This window comes from Pipistrellus kuhlii, unplaced genomic scaffold (genome assembly GCF_014108245.1).
Source record: "Pipistrellus kuhlii isolate mPipKuh1 unplaced genomic scaffold, mPipKuh1.p scaffold_m20_p_77, whole genome shotgun sequence".
Taxonomy (NCBI): Eukaryota; Metazoa; Chordata; class Mammalia; order Chiroptera; family Vespertilionidae; genus Pipistrellus; species Pipistrellus kuhlii.
This window is the reverse complement of record NW_023425581.1, coordinates 855,655-875,479: the sequence shown is the minus strand read 5'-3', so window position 1 is coordinate 875,479 and position 19,825 is coordinate 855,655. Positions and strand designations below refer to the sequence as shown.

General features: G+C 53.8%; 1 protein-coding gene and 1 pseudogene across 8 annotated transcripts; one reads left to right on the top strand and one right to left on the bottom strand.

Moving 5' to 3' along the window:
- Nucleotides 1-5,661: 5,661 nt before the first annotated feature.
- HYOU1 (hypoxia up-regulated 1) lies at nt 5,662-16,373 on the top strand. 8 transcript variants are annotated; one of them, XM_045576187.1, is made up of 26 exons: nt 5,662-5,791; nt 6,490-6,581; nt 6,811-6,904; nt 7,041-7,119; nt 7,254-7,408; nt 7,485-7,561; nt 7,840-8,021; nt 8,635-8,750; nt 9,712-9,904; nt 10,027-10,161; nt 10,264-10,346; nt 10,450-10,582; nt 10,680-10,867; nt 11,033-11,171; nt 11,672-11,732; nt 11,872-11,951; nt 12,179-12,358; nt 12,480-12,652; nt 12,790-12,877; nt 12,963-13,085; nt 13,188-13,321; nt 13,446-13,530; nt 14,372-14,612; nt 14,691-14,732; nt 14,959-15,015; nt 15,127-16,373. In XM_045576187.1, exons 2-26 carry the CDS (start codon nt 6,497-6,499, stop codon nt 15,189-15,191), a joined length of 2,988 nt encoding a protein of 995 aa, XP_045432143.1. In that variant the 5' UTR covers nt 5,662-5,791; nt 6,490-6,496; the 3' UTR covers nt 15,192-16,373. The 8 variants fall into 8 exon arrangements, with proteins under 8 accessions (XP_045432143.1, XP_045432144.1, XP_036279032.1 ...); XM_045576188.1 differs by having other exon boundaries at nt 5,666-5,689; nt 6,485-6,581; XM_036423139.2 differs by having other exon boundaries at nt 5,668-5,791; nt 14,965-15,015; nt 15,130-16,373.
- Nucleotides 16,374-17,207: 834 nt separating this feature from the next.
- On the bottom strand, nt 17,208-17,710 carry LOC118710596 (annotated as a pseudogene).
- Between the last annotated feature and the right edge of the window lie 2,115 nt (nt 17,711-19,825).

Below are 19,825 nucleotides of genomic sequence, written 5' to 3'. Positions count from 1 at the left end.
AAAGATTGATTAAAAATAATAAAATAAAATAAAAAGAGAAGAAAAAAGCAACTTGTTGGTTTTTGATTGTGAAAAATCCAGCCTACAAAAAGGAAATAAAACTCCCCTTGAACTTGGCAAAGCATTTATCCAAGCTTTTAACCCTGCAATGCTGACTTTTAGTTTTATTTCTCTAGACTAAGAACAAAAACAATGTCAGCTAATGTGTATTTGGTGCTTAGGACATCTCAAGCACTGTACCCCTTCTTTAATTTTTAAAAAATTTTTATGAGTTTATTTGAGCCAAACTGTCTTTACTTTTAAGTTTCTTTAATTTTCACACCAACCCTGTGAAGCAAGTCCCAGCATGCCTCTATAAATGAAGTGGGGACTGAGGCCTGGGAAGCTAAACATGCCTGGAGTCACATGGCAGCAGTGGTGGTGTTCTCAGCAAACCAGGCCCGTCAAACGCCATAGCCCTGTATTCTGGGTGCTCAACTGAATTATTATTATTTTTTTTTTTAGAACATTCAAGTTAGTAAATTTGTTCATAAGTCTGGGTAATTCTCTATGGGATCATGAAGTCACAGAATTCAAGCATCGTCAACGCCTTGCTTTCTGTTCTGGATACATTCAGTGCAGGCCAGGCAATGTTCACAACCCTGACTCCTCACTCCCCGCCCCACCAAATTCATAACCAGCCCTTTCCAGTGTTCGAGGGCTGTCCCCTGCTGGTGGTGAGTGTGCACTGGCAAACCTTCCGGAGAGCAACTTGGCAGCGTGTACAGAATGCTTAAAAGATGAATTTAAGCCTGCATTTTCACTTCTAGGAATTTTTCCTAAGTAGATTATAATGGATTAATTTGCATAAACATATGTCAATAAAGATGTCTATTACAATTTTATAATAGCAAAAAGAAACAACCAGCCTTAACCGGTTTGGCTCAGTGGCTAGAATGTCAGCCTGTGGACTCAAGAGTCCCAAGTTCGATTCGATTCCCGTCAAGGGCATGCACCTTGGTTATGGGCACATCCTCAGTAGGGCATGTGCAGGAGGCAGCTGATCCATGTTTCTAACTCTCTATCCCTCTCCCTTCCTCTTTGTCTGATCGATGTTTTTTTTGTTTTTTTTTTTTTTTTTAATATATTTTATTGATTTTGTACAGAGAGGAAGGGAGAGAGATAGAGAGTTAGAAACATCGATGAGAGAGAGTCATCGATCAGTTGCCTCTTACACACCCCCTACTGGGGATATGCCCGCAACCAAGGTACATGCCCTTGACCGGAATCGAACCCGGGTCCCTTCAGTCCCCAAGCCGACGCTCTATCCATTGAGCTAAACCGGTCCCAAATGACTTTCTTTTTAATATATCTTATTGATTTTTTACAGAGAGGAAGGGAGAGTGATAGAGAGCTAGAAACATCAAGGAGAGAGAAACATCAACCAGCTGTCTCTTGCACACCCCCTACTGGGGATGTGCCCACAACCAAGGTACATGCCCTTGACCGGAATCGAACCTGGGACCTTTCAGTCTGCAGACTGATGCTCTATTCACTGAGCCAAACCGGTTTTGGCTGATCGATGTTTTTAACTCTCTATTCCTCTCCCTTCCTCTTTGTAAAAAATCAATAAAGTATATTTTAAAAAACAACAACCTAACTGTCCAATAGTTTCTAAATACTCCTTCCCCACAAAGGTAAACACTGTCCTAATTTCTATCACCACAGCTTCATTCCTGTTTTTAATCTTTAGAGAAGTGAAACATAAAGTATGTACTTCTTGGCTCCTGGCTTTCATTCAATATTGTTTGTGCATTCACTTAGGTTGTCATGTGTAATAACAGACCATTCATTTTCATTGCTATGTAGAATTCCATTGTGTGAATACTGAAACTTTTTATCCATCCAACTATTGGTGGGCATTAGTATTCAATTTCCAGCCGTTATGGATAAAACTGTTAGTTTCTGGTGAACATATGTCTACGTGTGTAGATACAAACCTAAGCACGAAGCTGCTGGGTGACATCTACTATTTAAAGTCTCCTGGACCAGGAAGATGTTTGCCCTGATCAACAGACCTCAGCCCAGCCATCAGGCGCGGTTAATGATGTCCGCACGTGCCTTGCCACCGAGTTCATTTTACACAGGCCCTCCCAGAAGGACAACGACTTTCTCAACACCCAGGGGGAAGGGTGGAGGCCTCAAGTGTTATTAACCAGTTATCCTGGACAAGAACCAGTGCATTCAGCTGCTTTGTCAACCTCAGTCAGATGTTTTAATGAAACATTTCCCTATTTTTTTACAAACGCTATTCTCCTCGCTAGGCAGAGAACAAAGCAGGTGATTCCCCAGAGCCTTGCACCTACCACACCTTCCAGGGGACAGAAACGGGCCAAAGCCCTCGCGCAGCAAAGCTGCACCCCCACCAAGGGCGTTCTGGGGTGACAGCCCACTCAGGAGCAGGGAGCTAACTTTCCTAGTCTCCCATTTTGCAACCAATCAATAGTTTTGTTGTTGTTGTTAATCCTCCCCTGAGGATATTTTGCCATTGATTTTTAGAGAGTGGAAGGGCAGGGAGAGACAGAGACATCGATGTGAGACACATGGAATGGTTGCCTTCCACACGCGCATGGGGATTGAGCTTGCAACCAAGGTATGCATCCTTGGCTGGGAATCAAACCTGGTCAAAGGACCGACATTCTAACCACTGAGCAACAGGCGAGGGCCATCCAATGGGTTTTTAACAACTACATGAAATCATCAACATACAGAACTCGTTTCCCGACAGTCTGACTTCTCCAAAGGACAGGAACCCCAGCACAGAATACAGGGGCCCAAGAAATGTTCAAACTTGCACTGTTTGAGATGGCTGGAAAGAACCTCCCACACAGGACAGGTGGCCAAAAGCAGAGTCAGTTATTGAGAAATAGTCTTTCTCTGGAACTGAAACGGCAACTTATATGTCCATCATTATAGCGAAACAATACCCACACTCTCGAATGTTCTAACCACTGAGCAAACAGCAAACAGCAATGATGCAGATATGGAAAATGCTACATAATTATTGGTTACCCCCCAGAAAAGCAACTTCCAAACAAACTAATTGTATAAAATTTTATCATTTATAAAAGGACAATACCTAAATGTTTCAAGAGACATTGTCTGTATGTGAAAGTAGAGGAAAAAGGCCTTGCAGGTTACACACTACACTGATAATATTAGGTCTAGTAATAATTAATGTCGTTTGCTAATACTTTTTAAAATCGAATTTATTTAAACAATACAACAAAATTTAATCATCAATATAGTTGCCGTTGTTTTCTACTACTTGTGCCCAACGCTCAGGAAGCATTTAATCCCTCTGTTGTAAAATTCTTGTGATTTTGATGCAAAAAATTCGGTCAATGCATTTTTGAGGCATTCTTCATTATTAAATTTTTTTCCAAGAAGAAAGTTTTGCAAAAAACGAAACAAATGGTAATCGGAAGGGGCAATATCAGGAGAATATGCAGGTTGAGGGAGAACTTCCCATTCCAACTGGCACAGTTTTTCAGCAGTGATTCTTGCAGTATGCGGTCGTGCGTTATCGTGGTGAAGAATTACGCCCTTCCGATTAATCAGCGCGGGTTCTTTTTCTCTTAAAGCTTGGGCTAACCTTTCCAATTGGGCACTATACACTGCACTTGTAATGGTTTGGTTAGATGGTAAAAGTTCATAATGAAGAATTCCTTTAAAATTCCACCAAACACACAACATCACTTTTTTCGCATGCAAGTCAGGTTTTGGCGTGGGCTGCGGAGCCTCATTTTTGTCCAACCATTGAGGCCGCCTTTTCAAATTAACATACAGCACCCATTTTTCATCTCCGGTAACAATTTGCTCTAAAAACGGCAAACGGTTTTGATGAGAGAGGAGCGAACTTCAAATTGTGACTCTTTGATTACGGTTGTTGTCGGTCAACTCATGAGGAACCCATTTTCCAAACTTTTGGACTTTGCCAAGTGCACGCAATTGATTGAAAATTGTTTTTTGTGAACAATTTAAAGTTGTCGCAAGCTCTTTTTGGGTAATTTGAGGATTTTGCACCAAAAGAGCTTGAAGAGCTTCTTGATCAAAATTGGACACACGGCCTCGACCACTCTTGTCATCTAACAAAAAATTTCCCTCGCGAAATTTCTCACACCAACGCTGGCATTTTCTGGTGCTAACTGCATCTTGACCAAGAGCACTACAGATGTTTTTTGCAACCTCACTTGCTTTTCTTCCTAATTGGAACTCGTAAAGCATGCAGTGCCAAATATGCTCTTCATCCGCCATCTTCTTAGCCCTAGTTTTGCAACAAAAACCAAACCAAACACAAACTTTTTCAAGCAAAACTTGTTAATTGCACTTCACACGTTCTGTAGATACCACGTGTTTGAAGGTTATGTCAATACAAGTCAACGCCAAGCAAGATTTTAAACGAATGTTTAAAAACAACATTAATTATTACTAGGTATACATCTCCAGAGAGAGAGATTGCGGATGGTATCAAAGGGATTTTGCTTTATCTGGAATATCCAAGTCTTTTTCAAGATTGTATTTGTGTAACTAAGTTGTGTTAAAAATTTAAGTGAGCCCTAGCCGGTTTAGCTCAGTGGATAGAGCATCAGCCTGCGGACTGTAGGGTCCCGGGTTCGATTCTGGTCAAGGGCACATGCCTGGGTTGTGAGCTTGATGCCCAAGTTGTGGGCTCGATCCCCAGGAGGGGGCGTGCAGGAGGCAGATCAATGATTCTCTCATCATTGAAGTTTCTCTCGCTCTCTCTCCCTTCTCTGAAATCAATAAATAATTTTAAGCAAATTTCTCCTTATTTCTACCAATTTCTCTTCTACCTGAAGACTGCACCATTCGAAGGGAAGAAAACTATACTGTCCCTGGCCCTGCAGTAGAATTATCTTCTAAGCCTTGGCACCCGACTACTCTCTCCCCTAAGATCTCGAAAAATGCAGGGAAAGGAACAAATAAAGTTCCTTAGACGAGTCGGGGCGCACAGCGGGTTCTGGGGAGGCTCCAGTGAGGGACGTGAAAAGCCCGCTCCCTGAGGACGGCTTCCCGGCAGGGGAGGCCGAGGAGACGCTCTCGCGGCCCGGCCCGCGGCTCTGGCCCGCCGGCCCCGCCTCCGAACGGAGCGTCTGGAGCCTGGGCCGTCCCCTCACCACGTGGGCGCAGGCCACTCCCGCCGCCGGCACCGGGCGCCCTCGTCCCCGCGGCGGCCTCTCGGTGAGACGGCGGGGGCGGGGTTCTGAGCCTGAAGCCGGCCACCCGGTTCCCCCGCAGCCCCGGCGGCCAGCGCCACTCCCGCGGCTAACCACTGAGGCCGCCGGCCTCCGCGCCAGGACGCCCCGGTGCCCGGGAGAGCGCTCTCGCCGGGCCCCGTCACCCCCGTCCCGGCAGCCAGCCTCCGCCGCGGCCCGAGGGGCCGCCAGCCCGCGGGCGGGCGCAGGGCCGGGACGCAGCCGGCGCGCGGCGCGGCCTGGGCCGCGGAGTCCGGGGGCGGCGGGCGGGGCGAGCAAGGACGTGGCCCAATGGGAGCGCGCGGCGGGCGCGGGGGCGGGGCCTGGCGCGCGGCGCGGGGCGGGGCGGCGGCGGCGCCAATGAGCGTGCGCCGCGTCCGGGGCCGGTGCGGGGACGCCGCCGGAGGTCGGTGGCTAATGTAACAGTTTGCAAACCCCGCGAGCGGCGAAGGGCGCGGGCTGGGAGCGCTGCTGGCCTCGTGGTTGCGCCCGCGCCGTGCTTGTCTGGAGCCGGGCCCGCTGGAGCGGAGGCCGAGGTAGGGGGCTGGCGGGGGCGGGAGGCTGCGCGCCGGCTCTGCGAGGGGGTCGGGAGGGAGCGAGGGCCGCGCGGACGCCGGGCGCGGGGCTCCGCGGCGGGTCCTGGGCGCCCACGCCCTCGGTGGGCGGGGGCCGCTCCCGGCCCGGGAGCCGCCGGCCCGGTCGGTGAGGCTTATGCGGCTCCGGGCTCCCGGACTCGGTGAGCGAGGCACCTGACGTCCCCGCGCGGCGTCCATGGAGGCGGCGGGCTGGGCCACCATCGGAGGGATGCGGAGGAATGGACAGGCCCTCGAGCATCCCAGCCTCCCTCCACGTCACCGCCTCTCCGCTCCTCCAGGCCCGGCCGGCCTTCCGGCCCGCGGAGCTCCCGGGTGGGAGGTGCAGGTGTGGGAGGGGGTCTCTGGCCGCGGCCCAGGTGTCAGACTCCGGACCCGAGCAGCGGGCGGCCGTTACTGCCTGTGCAATAGGAAGTGCCTGGTCCCCGTGTCCTGTCCTTGCCGTTCCACCTGGGCCTTTGGGCACTTCCGGGGTGACAGGAGGCTTAGTCCTCATCAGAAGGGAGAGGAGGGGGTGCAGGCTGCTCTGCCCCGGGTGAGAATGGAGTAGGTGTGAACCTTAAAGCGGCTCTGTTTTGGGATGAGGTTCTATCTCCTTCGCTCAGAGCATCCAGTTACAAGGTTGTTTTTTTACTCCCCAGCGGCGCAATGGCAGCCACAGTCAGGATGCAGAGGAGGCGAGCTGGTTGGGCCTTGATGGCTGTGCTCCTGGCAGACCTGTTGGCACTGAGTGGTGTGTACCCGGCCCTGGGTACCCGGGATGGAGGAGGAATAGAGTGAAGGATGGATGGGATGAAGGATGAATAGAGTGAAGGATGAATGAGACGTGCTGGGAAGGGGCAGTGAGGACGCTGGACCAGGCCTTTTCCTTTGTCTTTTACTACCTCACCTTCTGGAAAGGGGGTGCTTTGATTAGAGGCGCCTCAGGAAGGAACTAATTGACAAGTGGATTTCCCCTTCAGACATGCTGGCAGTGATGTCTGTGGACCTGGGCAGCGAGTCCCTGAAGGTGGCCATCGTCAAACCTGGAGTTCCCATGGAAATTGTCCTGAACAAGTGAGGCAGCCCAGGGCTGGGGTGGGGAGAGGGAGTGCGGCTCCAGCTGCTGTGTCCAGGGGTGTGAGTGATGGCCTGTGTGAGGCTCCGGGGCACACCCTGCTGAGGGCATCTGGGCCCAATGTCTGTTTCTCAGAGAATCCCGGAGGAAAACCCCAGTGACTGTGACTCTGAAGGAAAATGAGAGATTCTTTGGAGACAGCGCAGCCAGCATGGTGAGCCAGCAGCCCGCTCCCTTCGAGCGCGGGGAGAGGTGACAGGCCCGAGGCCACTCCCTCACCAGCTCTGCTGTCCGGGGGGAGATGCTGGGCTTGGAGCTAACGCTCTGCTCCTTTTGACTTCCTCTCAGGCCATCAAGAATCCGAAGGCTACGCTGCGTTACTTCCAGCAGCTCCTGGGGAAGCAGGAGGAGAACCCCCATGTGGCCCTTTACAGAGAGCGATTCCCTGAGCATGAGCTAGGCTTCGACCCGCAGAGGCAGACTGTGCGCTTCCAAATCAGCCCGTGAGTGCTCTGCTGAGGTGCTGCCTTCCCTTCAGGCCTGGCTGTCCTCCCTCTAACTCTCCTCCCCACCCCCCAGGCAGCTGCAGTTCTCACCTGAGGAGGTACTGGGCATGGTTCTCAATTACTCCCGCTCCCTGGCTGAAGACTTTGCAGGTGAGCAGCCAAGATGGGGCCGGTGGTAGCCAGGTCCCTAGGGTTCTCCCGGGGGCAGTTTTGTCTCCCAGGGAACACTTGGCTCTGTCTGAAGACAGCTTTGGTTACCCAGCTGGGGAGCTGCCTCTGGCAGTGAGTGACCAGAGGCCAGGGATCCCACCACACACCCTACAATGCACAGGACAGCCCCCACCACAAAGAATGCCCGTCCGGTCCAAGACTGGACCGCCCTCGCCCAGGGCTGGGGCTGGTGGGACCTGCTCTGTTGTCCTCTGTAGAGCAGCCCATCAAGGACGCAGTGATCACCGTGCCAGCCTTCTTCAATCAGGCCGAGCGCCGGGCTGTGCTGCAGGCTGCCCGCATGGCTGGCCTCAAAGTGCTGCAGCTCATCAATGACAACACTGCCGCCGCCCTCAGCTACGGCGTCTTCCGTCGGAAAGATATCAACACCACGGCCCAGGTGAGCCAGGAGGGTCTTTGGCTGGACTTGCAGGGGGACTTATTCTGAGGATGAAGGCCACTTGGCACATCTTGCATCTTGTTAGCACAGCCTGCTCTGCTCAGCACCTGTTGGAGCCATTGGGCTTTTATTTTTTTATTTTTCAATTAAAAAAAAAAAAGTATTTTTATTGATTTCAGAGAGAGAGAGAGAGAAACATCAGTGGCTCCCCTGTTGGCACTGAGTGGTGTGTGCCCGGCCCGGGATGGAGGAGGAATAGAGTGAAGGATGGATGAGACGTGCTGGGCAGGGACAGTGAGGACGCTTGAGTCGCTGGACCCAGGCCTTTTCCTTTATGTCTCTTACTACCTCACCTTCTCCTGGAAAGGGGTGTCGGAAAGATACATTGATGGGCTGCCTCTTGTACACCCCAAACTAGGGATCGAGCCCACAACCCGCATGCGCCCTGACTGGGAGTCCAACCATCACCTCCTGGTTCATAAGTCGATGCTCAACCAGAGCCACTCCAGCAGGTGGAGCCACTGGGCTTCTCGTAGAGATGGTGCAGCCCCTGGAAGCAGGCAGGCACCCTGCTGCATGAGGTTCCGTGACAGTTGATTTGATGTCTTTCTAGAACATCATGTTTTATGACATGGGCTCAGGCAGCACGGTGTGCACCATCGTGACCTACCAGACAGTGAAGACGAAGGAGGCGGGGACGCAGCCCCAGCTGCAGATCCAGGGAGTCGGGTAGGTGGGCCCTGGGAGGAGGCTGCTTGCTGAGAGACCCTTAGGTCGGGGGCCTGCCGGGGGGGCGGGGAGGGGGGGCAAAGGCCTCACTGTCCTGCTCCCTGCAGGGCTGCCGTCTGGGTAAAGCGTTGTCCATCACTGTGGGTACTTCTGCCAGAGGCAAGGGGAGGGTGGCGGCAGGGAGGACAGTTTGGGAAGATTGAAAGGTAGGGAACCTACTGACTTCTAAGAAGACGCAAAGGCTGTATGAAGGGTGTCAGAGTCAGTCTAGTCGCTGTCTCCCCAGTTCCAGTTTACTTAAATAACCTATCACTGACATCTTATTTCTTGAACCCATCATTTTCCGTCCATCTCTGCCACTGCCATCCTAGTTGGGGCTCCCATCATTCCAAAGGCCTGCTTCCGGCGGGGGCTCCTCCCAGCTCTCCTTTCACTTTGTAGCCGGGGAGCTCCTTCCGGAATGCCACCCTTCGGTGTCTTCGGACTTTCCGGCTGTGCCAGCGTGCTCGTCTCCCCTGAGCTCTTGCTCTCTGAGGTCCCGCCGTACTGGCCCTCGCTGGGATTGACCATGCTCTCAGGCCGTTTCCTGTCTAGAATGTCTCTTCCCCTTCACTGGTTAACTGCACCCAACCCTCCGGTTTCAGCTTAATCTCACTTCTTCACAGAACTTTCCTAACACCTCGGAATAGCTGGACTTGCTCATTGCAGACTAACAGCATTGTCCGCCTCTCCTTTAGCTCACCTGCGGGGTTAAACGTCCCGTTTCTCTGACTGCTGGGCTGTCCCCTCCTTGTCTGCAGGAACCCCGTCTTTCTCCTCCTCACAGTGACATCCCAGAGACAAGCACATAGTTGATGCCTCGTAAATGCAGTTGAATGAATGGGCGGGTGAACTGTCTGCCCCTGTGTGGGTGGAGGGGCCGAGGGGCCACTCCCACTCGCTCCTGCTGCCTCTCCTGCAGGTTTGACCGCACCCTGGGAGGCCTGGAGATGGAGCTCCGGCTGCGTGAGCACCTGGCTGGGCTCTTCAACGAGCAGCGCAAGGGCCAGGGCGCGAAGGACGTGAGGGAGAACCCGCGCGCCATGGCCAAGCTGCTGCGTGAGGCCAATCGAGTCAAAACCGTCCTGAGTGCCAACGCTGACCACATGGCACAGGTGCCCGCATGCCGCCGGGGGGGGGGGGGGGGGGGCGGTGTTCCTCACTCAGGCCCAGCCCTTCTCCCCATGCCTCCTGCCATCCTTGGGAAGTCCCGTCCCCTGACTCCTGTGCTCTCCAGATCGAGGGCCTCATGGATGACGTGGACTTCAAGGCGAAGGTGACCAGAGCCGAGTTTGAAGAGCTGTGTGCAGACTTGTTTGAGCGGGTGCCGGGGCCCGTGCAGCAGGCCCTGCAGAGTGCCAGGATGAGCCTGGTGAGGGGAGTGGGGGCGGCCCGGGCAGGAGGCCGTGGAGGGGGCGGCGGCGGCTCTGAGGAGGAGTCTTAACTCCGCTCGTCTCCCTCTCTCCCTCTGCAGGAGGAGATTGAGCAGGTGATCCTGGTGGGTGGGGCCACTCGGGTCCCCAAAGTCCAGGAGGTGCTGCTGAAGGCTGTGGGCAAGTGAGTGCGGGCCAGGACTCAGGGCTGAGCCGCTGGAAGGCTGAGGGGAGGGAGGCCGGCCGGAGCTGCAGAGCACACGGCCCTGACGCTCGGGGCTTGACAGGGAGGAGCTGGGGAAGAACATCAATGCGGACGAAGCGGCCGCCATGGGGGCCGTGTACCAGGCAGCCGCGCTCAGCAAAGCCTTCAAGGTGAAGCCGTTCGTGGTCCGGGACGCGGCGCTCTACCCCATCCTGGTGAGTGAGCCGAGTGCCCGCGGCACCCCCCGCCGTGGTCCCCTGTTTCCTGCGCCGATGTTCCTCCCCACCCTCACCCGCTCCGCCTGCTCTGCAGGTTGAGTTCACCAGGGAGGTCGAGGAGGAGCCTGGGGTTCGCAGCCTGAAGCACAACAAGCGTGTTCTTTTCTCCCGGATGGGGCCTTATCCCCAGCGCAAAGTCATCACCTTCAACCGCTACAGCCACGACTTCAACTTCCACATCAACTACGGCGACCTGGGCTTCCTGGGGCCCGAGGAGCTCCGGTGAGGGCGGGCCGGCGGGCGGGCTTCCGGGCGGCTTAGGCCTTCGGGGGAGCACCTTCTCCCAAGCGTGTCCTAGGGGAGGGCCTCAGCCTCTGTGCCAGCGGCTGTGTGGTCAGAGCGGGAGACGGCTGGGTGGGTCCCCGGAACTGCTCCTTTCTCCACCAGGGTGTTTGGCTCCCAGAACCTGACCACAGTGAAGCTCAGAGGCGTAGGCGAGAGCTTCAGGAAGTACCCCGGCCATGAGTCCAAGGGCATCAAGGCTCACTTCAATCTGGACGAGAGCGGCGTGCTCAGCCTGGACAGGGTGCGCACAGGGTGCCGACAACGCCCCGTCCCGGCCCCCCCCCCCCCCCCCCCGCCCGCCTTTCTGGAACATGAGAAACGAGAAGGGTTCGGAGTGGATGGAGCGTGGTTTTAAATGTAGTTAACCATCATGGGTGTGGTGTGGCCTTCCTTGTAGCCTGTAAGGCTTATGGCATTGCGAATGTCGGTCTGTACAATGGCCGAGGAACCCAGTTTTGAAGAACAATTCTGAGGCCTAAACTCTGAGCATGGCGTGGGGAACAATGGCTCACGCTGTTGTCCGGGGAGAAGTGCAGGCTGGGGCAAAAGGGCGCTGTGAGCTGTCTTCAGAGGACCCGTAATCCCAGCGGGGCGGTCGCCTGATCCAAGACCCTTAGAAGAAGGGCGGTGGGAGAATAAGCCAGCGCAGCTGCGAGTCATGGATGTGCATCACAGACCTACCAAGGCAGGAGGTTTGTGGCAAAGACACGTGTGTTTCTTCATCTTGAACCGTGTTTTCAGGTGGAGTCTGTGTTTGAGACACTGGTGGAAGACAGCCCAGAAGAAGAATCGACTCTGACCAGTAAGATGCGCCTGCACGCGAGTGTGTGTGTGGGGGTGGAGACACTGTGTGCGGGTTGAGCTGGGTACGCCTTGCCCTGGAGGGAGGAGGCCGGTCACTGCTGGGTCCCCTTTGAGTCCTTGGGCTTTCTTACCCCTAGAACTTGGCAACACCATCTCCAGCCTGTTTGGAGGTGGCACCACAGCAGATACCAAGGAGAATGGCACCAGCACCAGTCAGGTAAGCCCAGAATGGAGCCGGGAGAGCTGGGAACTGGTATGTGGGACAGGGAGTGAGTGGGGTCCCAATGGCCTAGGATTTCATAGCTCCCCCTCCTCAGGCATGACAAGTAACCACACGCCACTGCATCTGAGCTGTCCCTGTGCGCGGGCACAGCCCACCCCGTGGGGAAGCTGATCTCGCCTCCAGGTCCTGACTGTCCTCTGCGGCTGCTGACTTTTTTCCAGGAGGAGGAGGAAAGCCTTGCTGAGGGGAGCAAGGATGAGCCCGGAGAGCAAGCGGAGCCCCGGGAGGAAGGAGAGGCCCCGGGGGAGGACAGCTCCCCGCCCTCACCCCCTGAGCCTAAGGGCAGTGCTGAGGGAGAACAGGCTGCGGACAAAGAAAACGGGGACAAGCCTGAGGCCCAGGTGAGCCCCCGCTGGCCCCAGAGGTGAAGGGGCAGATCTCTGCCTGCTTCTCTCCCCGGGGCCCCTGGCTGTGGAGGTGAAGGGCCTGCGCTTGACCTGACATCTTCATCTCTCTCCACAGAAGCCAAGTGACAAGGGCGAAGCAAGGTCTGAGGGAGCCCCTCCAGCCCCGGGGGAGGAAAGGAAGCAGAAGCCCTCCCGGAAGCAGAAGGTGGTCGAGGAGGTCGGGGTGGAGCTGGTTGTCCTGGACCTGCCTGACTTGTCTGAGGACGAGCTGGCCCGCTCGGCACAGAAGTAAGTCACGATGAGCGTGTGTGTGTGTGTGTGTGTGTGTGGTGGGGGTGCAGGCGTGTGCCTTTGGCGGCGGCAGGATCACAACGGTGCCTCCGGTGTGCATGCCTCTCCCTCTGCCTGTCTCCATCGCCCCTCAGACTTCAGGACCTGACAGCGCGGGACCTGGAGAAGCAGGAGCGGGAGCAGGCTGCCAACAGCTTGGAAGCGTTCATCTTTGAGACCCAGGTTGGTAGGGTGGGCGTCACGCTTGCCCTGGGCCTGTGTCGGGGAGGGTCTAACGGCCTCGCCCTCTGCCGGCTGCACCTCCCAGGACAAGCTGTACCAGCCCGAGTACCAGGAAGTGTCCACCGAGGAGCAGCGTGAGGAGATCGCGGGGAGACTGGGCGCTGCTTCCGCTTGGCTGGAGGACGAAGGCTTTGGGGCCGCCACGGGGGTGAGGCGTCTCCCCGATACAGGGGCGGGGGGAGTCTCCGTCCAGGTCGGAGGAGGAGTTGGCTTCAGGGCTCCCCTGTCATCCTTTCACCCTCTCCCTCAGATGCTGAAGGAGAAGCTGGCTGAGCTGAGGAAGCTGTGCCAAGCGCTGTTTTTTCGGGTGGAAGAGCGTAAGAAGTGGCCCGAACGGCTCTCTGCCCTCGATAACCTCCTCAACCATTCCAGCATGTTCCTCAAGTGAGCAGCTCCTCGGCCCTTCCTCCGTGTTCAGTCCTGCCACGCCCTCCGACCTCTTTCCCATCCGTTTCCCATGGCCCAGGCCCACTTCCTCCTGAGCTGATTGTCTCCCCTCTGCTTCCAGGGGGGCCCGGCTCATCCCGGAGATGGACCAGATCTTCACTGAGGTGGAGATGACCACGCTAGAGAGAGTCATCAATGAGACCTGGGTAATCCCTGTGTGAATCTTTAACGGGCTGCTTACCCGGCGACACCATCTGGGCAGCACCGGGTGCGGGTGCTAGAGGTGCAGACCAGCAGCCTCTGCCCCCTGGCTCAGCAGCTAGTTGGAAGGCAAAGATGTTGCATTTGAGGTCAGCCTGATTGGCCCTAAACAGGGTTAGAGCCAGGAGTGGTCCGCCTGGAGGAGACCAGGGCCGCCCTGTGAGGGTGGAGGAGGATTGCTAGAGGAGTGAGGGCATGAGCTGGCGTTTGGGTGGGTGAGGAGGACTCGCCATGTGAAGAAACTGTGGGTGTGTGGGGACTTTTTTTGAACCAGAGCCCAGAAGCGAAGAGACAAGAAGGGAATGATCAGCCCTGGCTTGTTTGGCACAGAGTCGGCCTGCGGGCTGAAGGGTCCCAGGTTCGAATCTGGCCAAGGGCACATGCCCGGGTTGTGGTGCTCGGTCCCCGGTAGAGGGCGTGCAGGAGGCAGCCGATCAATGATTCTCTCTCAGCATTAATGTCCCCATTTCTCCCTCTCCCTTCCTCTCTGAAATCAATAAGAAAAATGTGTCATTATTATTTTTTAATAAAGAGAAGGGAACAATCAAGTGGTTCATCTGAGCTACAAGACGTACGCTAGGAGCCAGAAATGTGTAGTTGGCGACTCCCTTGTGGAGAGCCTTGAGTGCCGTTAGAGGAGCCTGCTTACCCCGTGGGGCCGATGGCCAGAGCGACAGTGATTGGAGGTCCAGGGAAGAGCTGAGGCATTGTGGGTGGATTTCATCTGGGACAGAGACGTCTGCTGTCTCCATTGTTAGCTCTGAGCTGTGCTGGCCTCGCCCACAGGCCTGGAAGAACGCCACGCTGGCTGAGCAGGCCAAGCTGCCTGCCACAGAGAAGCCAGTGCTGCTCTCCAAAGACATCGAAGCCAAGATGATGGCCCTGGACCGTGAGGTGCAGTATCTGCTCAACAAGGCCAAGTTTGCCAAGCCCCGGCCCAAGCCCAAGGATAAGAATGAAACCCGGGCAGAACCTCCGCTCAGTGCCAGCGCCAGTGACCAGGGGGAGAGGACCATCCCCCCACCAGGTGAGGCAGGGTGCCTGGCGCCAGGGCGGGGGAGCCTCCTTTCCCTCCGGCATCACATTTACTCTGCGTTTCCTTCAGGCCAGACTGAAGATGCAAAGCCCATTCGTGAGAAAGAGACTCGTGAGTTGGGGAAACTGGGAATATGGACATCCCTTAGCCTAGGGGTTGGCAAACGGGCAGGCACAGCCTGGTTCTGGACAGCCCATGAGATTATTTTAAAAACAAGAAAGTGCAGAGACTGAGCAAGGCCTACAAACCCTACAAACCCTACAACTTCTTCACAGAGAAAGTTGGCCAACCACTGCTTTAGTCCTTTCTTTCTGAAGACACTAACCTGCCCCTCCCTTCGCAGGCCCTGAGCCAGCGGACAAGGAGCCTCCGGAGTTGGAAGGCTCTGGAGCAGGTGAGGATGGAGTCGGGCACCAGGAACCGATAGGGTCTGGGGGAAATGATCTGCATAGAACGGGCCAGTGGCTCCACTTCATCGCTGTGTTCTTTATCTCCCCAACTCCAGCAGAGTCTGAGCAGCAGGAGCAGCCTGCAGGACCGAGGCCAGCTTTGAAGAATGATGAACTATAACCCCACCTTCCAGTCCCACATGCCTCCCCCCCTTCTCCTACCACCCTATTTATTGACCACCGCGGGCTGGGGGAACGCTCAGTCCTGTCCTCAGAGGTTACGTCCCCTTTGCACCTGTGATTGGAGTTCGGATACGAGTTAGGAAGAGACATCTCTCACTGGTTTCTTCCAGGGCAGTTCTGTGGTTACAGTTGCAATTGTTCTGTCCCCCAATCTCATCCCCTGGTTCGCTACCTACTCGGGCCCTAAATTGGGAAAAGTCACTCTTCTATCTTAACTGTTTGTGGGGAGGTGAGAGAATGGCCGTCAGTGCTGGCAGGCCTGGTGTGGAAGGAAGGATGTCCTTGGTGGTTATAGAGTCCCATCTTCTGTCGTCCCTGCTCTCCTTCCCTCCACACCCAAGCCAGGCCACTCAGGTTTGCTCTCGGAGTGCCTAGTCATGCTCTTCTCTCCTCCGCTCTTCTCTCCCTGACCCTTCAAGCTCACGCTCCTCTTTCTCGGGTGTCCTTGGCTGGCTTGTGACTTGGCCGTCTGGACTGGCTGAAAGAAATCCAGGTCGATTCCCCCGCACGCACCATGCCTAGCCCCACTCCGGGACTGAGCCTGGGAACGCCCTGCAGCTCCCACCTGTGGACTCGGCCACGGCCAGGAATGCCGTTTGGAGCGGCTGGCGTTGAGTGCCAGCACCCTGCAAGCACCGTTCGCCTCTTGCATTAGCCTGGTACTCTTCCCTGGACTACCTGCCCCTCTCCTCTGCCTCCCAGACAGCCTTTCCCTCACCCCGACCCCTGGGCTGACCAAAGTGTGCTTTCTACTGTGAGTCCCTGTCCCAAGACCTGGGAGAGAAATGGTGTAAATGTAAAAGCCCGCCTCTGAGGCAGGCGCCGTGAAGGGAGGCCTGCATGGGGCCCTTCGCCCTCTAGGCTGACGGGAGCCTGGCCGCCAGGGTTGTGTCTGCGGCAGGAGCCAGGCTGCCCCCTCATTCCTGGAGCGAGGGGAGCTGGGTGTGTCTGTCCCGCCCTCTTTTTGCCACATTGGCAGAAATGAAGCCTGAGGGTCCCACCTGTCCTGTGTGTTTGAGTTCTTTCAATAGCAGTTGAGGCTGGTTGGGCAGATTTGAGTCAAATTGTACTTTTGCTCCATTGTTAATTGAAAACTTTCAATAAAATATTATTTTCTACAGTTTTTGTGCTCTATGGTTTTTAAAACTCTATTTCCTGAATATAAATAATGGATATTTATTATAGAAAAATTGGAAGGTAGAAGTTTGAATAATAAAATGATTTACAACACTATCACTAAAACTAACATTTTGGGCTTAGTTGGGATCATAGATATAAGTTCTTTTTTGAACACAAAATTGGGGTTTTATTTGTCTCCTGACAATTGGAACACTTATTTTTAATATATAAATTTATTGATTTCAGAGAGGAAGGGAGAGGGAGATAGAAACATCAATGATAACAGAGAATCATTGATCTGCTGCCTCCTGCACCCCTACTGAGGATTGAGCCCACATCCCAGTATGTGCCCTTGATTAGAATTCAACCAGGGACCCTTCAGTACACAAGCCAAAGCTCTTATCAACTGAGCCAAACCAGCAAGGGTCACATTTTAAAAAAATATATTTTAATGATTTTTTTTACAGAGAGGAAGGGAGAAAGAATCAGAAACATTGATGAGAGAGAAACCCAAATCAGCTGCCTCCTGCACACCTCCCACTGGGGATGTGCCCGCAACCAAGGTACATGCCCTTGACCGGAATCAAACCTGGGACCTTTCAGTCCGCAGGCCAATGCTCTATCCACTGAGTCAAACCAGCAAGGGCCACTATTTTATTTTTAGGTAACTTCCATTTAAAAAATAACCCCATATTACAAATGGATAATTCAAAGAGATTCAGTAATTTGTCTAAGGAATTAGGGGTGTTAGTGCCTCAGCTAGGTTTGAACTGAATTCTGAGCCATTACGTTAGTTCTTTATTTTTTTGCCAGATGGCAGAATCTTATGATTTTATTAACACAAATACAAGGTGTACACAATTTGCTCATTTTCTTCGCTGCGCAGCCTGGCATTGGGATTGGTGACTGATGGCCAGCTGGGCTGCTCTTTCCACAGTGGCTTTGTGGTTCTTGGAGGAGACGTTGTGAGCAGTCACAGCACAGACAGACTTATTGCACATCAGTAGCACTTCAAGCTCCTTGATGTTATGGACCAGAAACTTCCGAAAGCCACTGGGCAGCATGTGCTTTGTTTTCTTGTTGCTCCCATAACCCACGTTGGGCATCAGGATCTGGCCCTTAAATCTTCTCCACACCCTGTTGTCAGTGCCTCTGGGTTTCCGCCAGTCCCGCTTCATTTTGATGGATCGGTCTGACTGGTGCCGGATGAACCTCTTGGTCCTCTTTTTGACAATCTTGGGTTTCACAAGAGGTCTGAGGGCAGCCATGGTGCCGAGCAGGAGATGGCTGCCACCTCCGTAGGCAGCGCCGAGGAAGAGAGGGGCCAGTTCTTTACTTTTAAATATATTTTATTGATTTTTTTACAGAGAGGAAGGGAGAGGGATAGAAATCTAGAAATATCGATCAGCTGCCTCCTGCACGCCCCCTACTGGGGATGTGCCCGCAACCAAGGTACATGCCCTTGACCTGAATAGAACCTGGGACCTTTTAGTCCGCAGACTGACACTCTATCCAATGAGCCAAACTGGTTTTGGCTCTTTACATTAGTTCTTGCTGTTACTACTCTGATACAAGAATGTTGTTAGGTTTTCCATTCACAGCACAACTAATCTGGATTGTCCACCAGTTTTTTTTATTTTATTTTATTATTTTTTTATTTGTAGTTGGTTTTTTTAAAATCAAATATTATTACAAAAGTTCCTCATTTTTTCCCCCCTCCACCAGGTTCTCACCTCACCCTCTGCCCTTTCCCCACCCCACATTGTCCTCATCCATAGGTGCACAGTTTATGTTCAGTCTCACCCCACCACTCCCCTTTTCCCCCAGAATTGTCAATCCATTCCCCTTCCGTATCTCTGATTCTATTATAATCAACAGTTAATATTATTCATCAGATTTTTTAATTTCCTTGTTTTTTTTTAATTAATAAACTTTTATATTTTTAAGAATAAATTTTAAAATCTAATAATTTTAAACCTTGTTTTTTTCTGCCCTGGGAACTGAGGAGCAACCTTGTTTACATGTAAACTTGCCCTTGGGCTATCAACAGGCATAGCCATTCAAATGTAAATGAACACATTGTTTAAAGCATATGGGTCAAACACAAGGCCCGAGGGCCAAATCCGTCCTGCCAGGCCTTGCAATGTGGCCCGCACTGCGCTGTCATCACTGCACTCCGCTGCGTTTCCATCACAATGACAGTTTATGACTGTTCAGTAAACCATTCGGCCCGCGATTTAGGCTGGATTTTAGATTTTGGCCCCTTCTCTGATTGAGTTCGACACCCCTAGTTTAAAGATAGCTGTTGGCTGGAATTGAATTACTTGTTCTGGGTGGAAAGGGGCTGTCCTCCCCTTTCTCCATTAAAATTAAGGTGTTAGCTTTAAAACCTCTTTTTGGCAAGAGACCTTAAACTTTCAGAACTTTAAATTTTTCAGGTAGCAAATCAATTACTTAGTGTTTTCTCAAATCAATAATACCTCCACATGCCCAGGGATACACTACAAACAAAAGACACTTCCAAATAGATCAACCAGCCTAATCCAGACCCCACACAAGGCACTCACAGATCAACATCCAGCGCTACAACAACTCAACACATCCAGATCTAAGCCTTCATCACTTGATTCAGCAGACCCTCAAGTTCCCGCAAAAGTTTCCAGCCATGTCTGAGAGGCAGCCCTGGAGCATGGGCAGGCGAGGAGCGAGCTGTTCCGGGCCTGGCTGCTCCGGGCCTGGTCTCTGTTGCTCTGGTCCACTCCACAACCAGCTGCTCCGGGCCTGGCCTCTGTTGCTCCGGGCCTGGCCTCTGTTGCTCCAGGCGGCTCCACGCCCAGCTGCTGCCACTCCAGGGCTGGCTGCTCCGGACCCGGCCGCTCCTAGCCAGGCCGCTACCGGCCTGGCTGCTCCGAGCCCAGCTGCTCCCGACCTGGCTGCTCCAGGCCTGGCCACTCCAGGCCTGGAAGCTTCGGCCTGGCTTCTCCGGGTCTGGCTGCTCCTGGCCTGGCCGCCCTGGGCTGGCCGACGCCGCTGCCACCCCAGGCCTGGCTGCCACTGCCCCAGGCCTGGCTGCTCCGGGCCTGGCCACTGCTGCTCCCGGGCCTGGTTGCTGCTGCTCTGGGCCCGGCTGCCAATGCCCTGGGCCTGGCCGCCACCGCTCCAACATTCTGTCTTTTTTTTTTTTTTTTTTAAACGCATTTATGTTGCAATGTTGGCTGATGAGTTGAGTTCTGTCTTAATCTTCGATTTTTCAAGATCTTCTTTGCATTCTTTCTTAAGTGATTTTACTATCTTTTTGCTATAACTTGACTTCTTCACATTGAAAACTTCTTCGGTTTCTTCCTCCTTGTCCTGGAAGCTCAGCAGGCTGGCCCTCTGCACTCCTTTGTTCTCCAAGGCCTCCTGCGTGGCTTCAGCCTGTTGCCGGAGTCGGTGCCACCCAGGGAGCAGCCC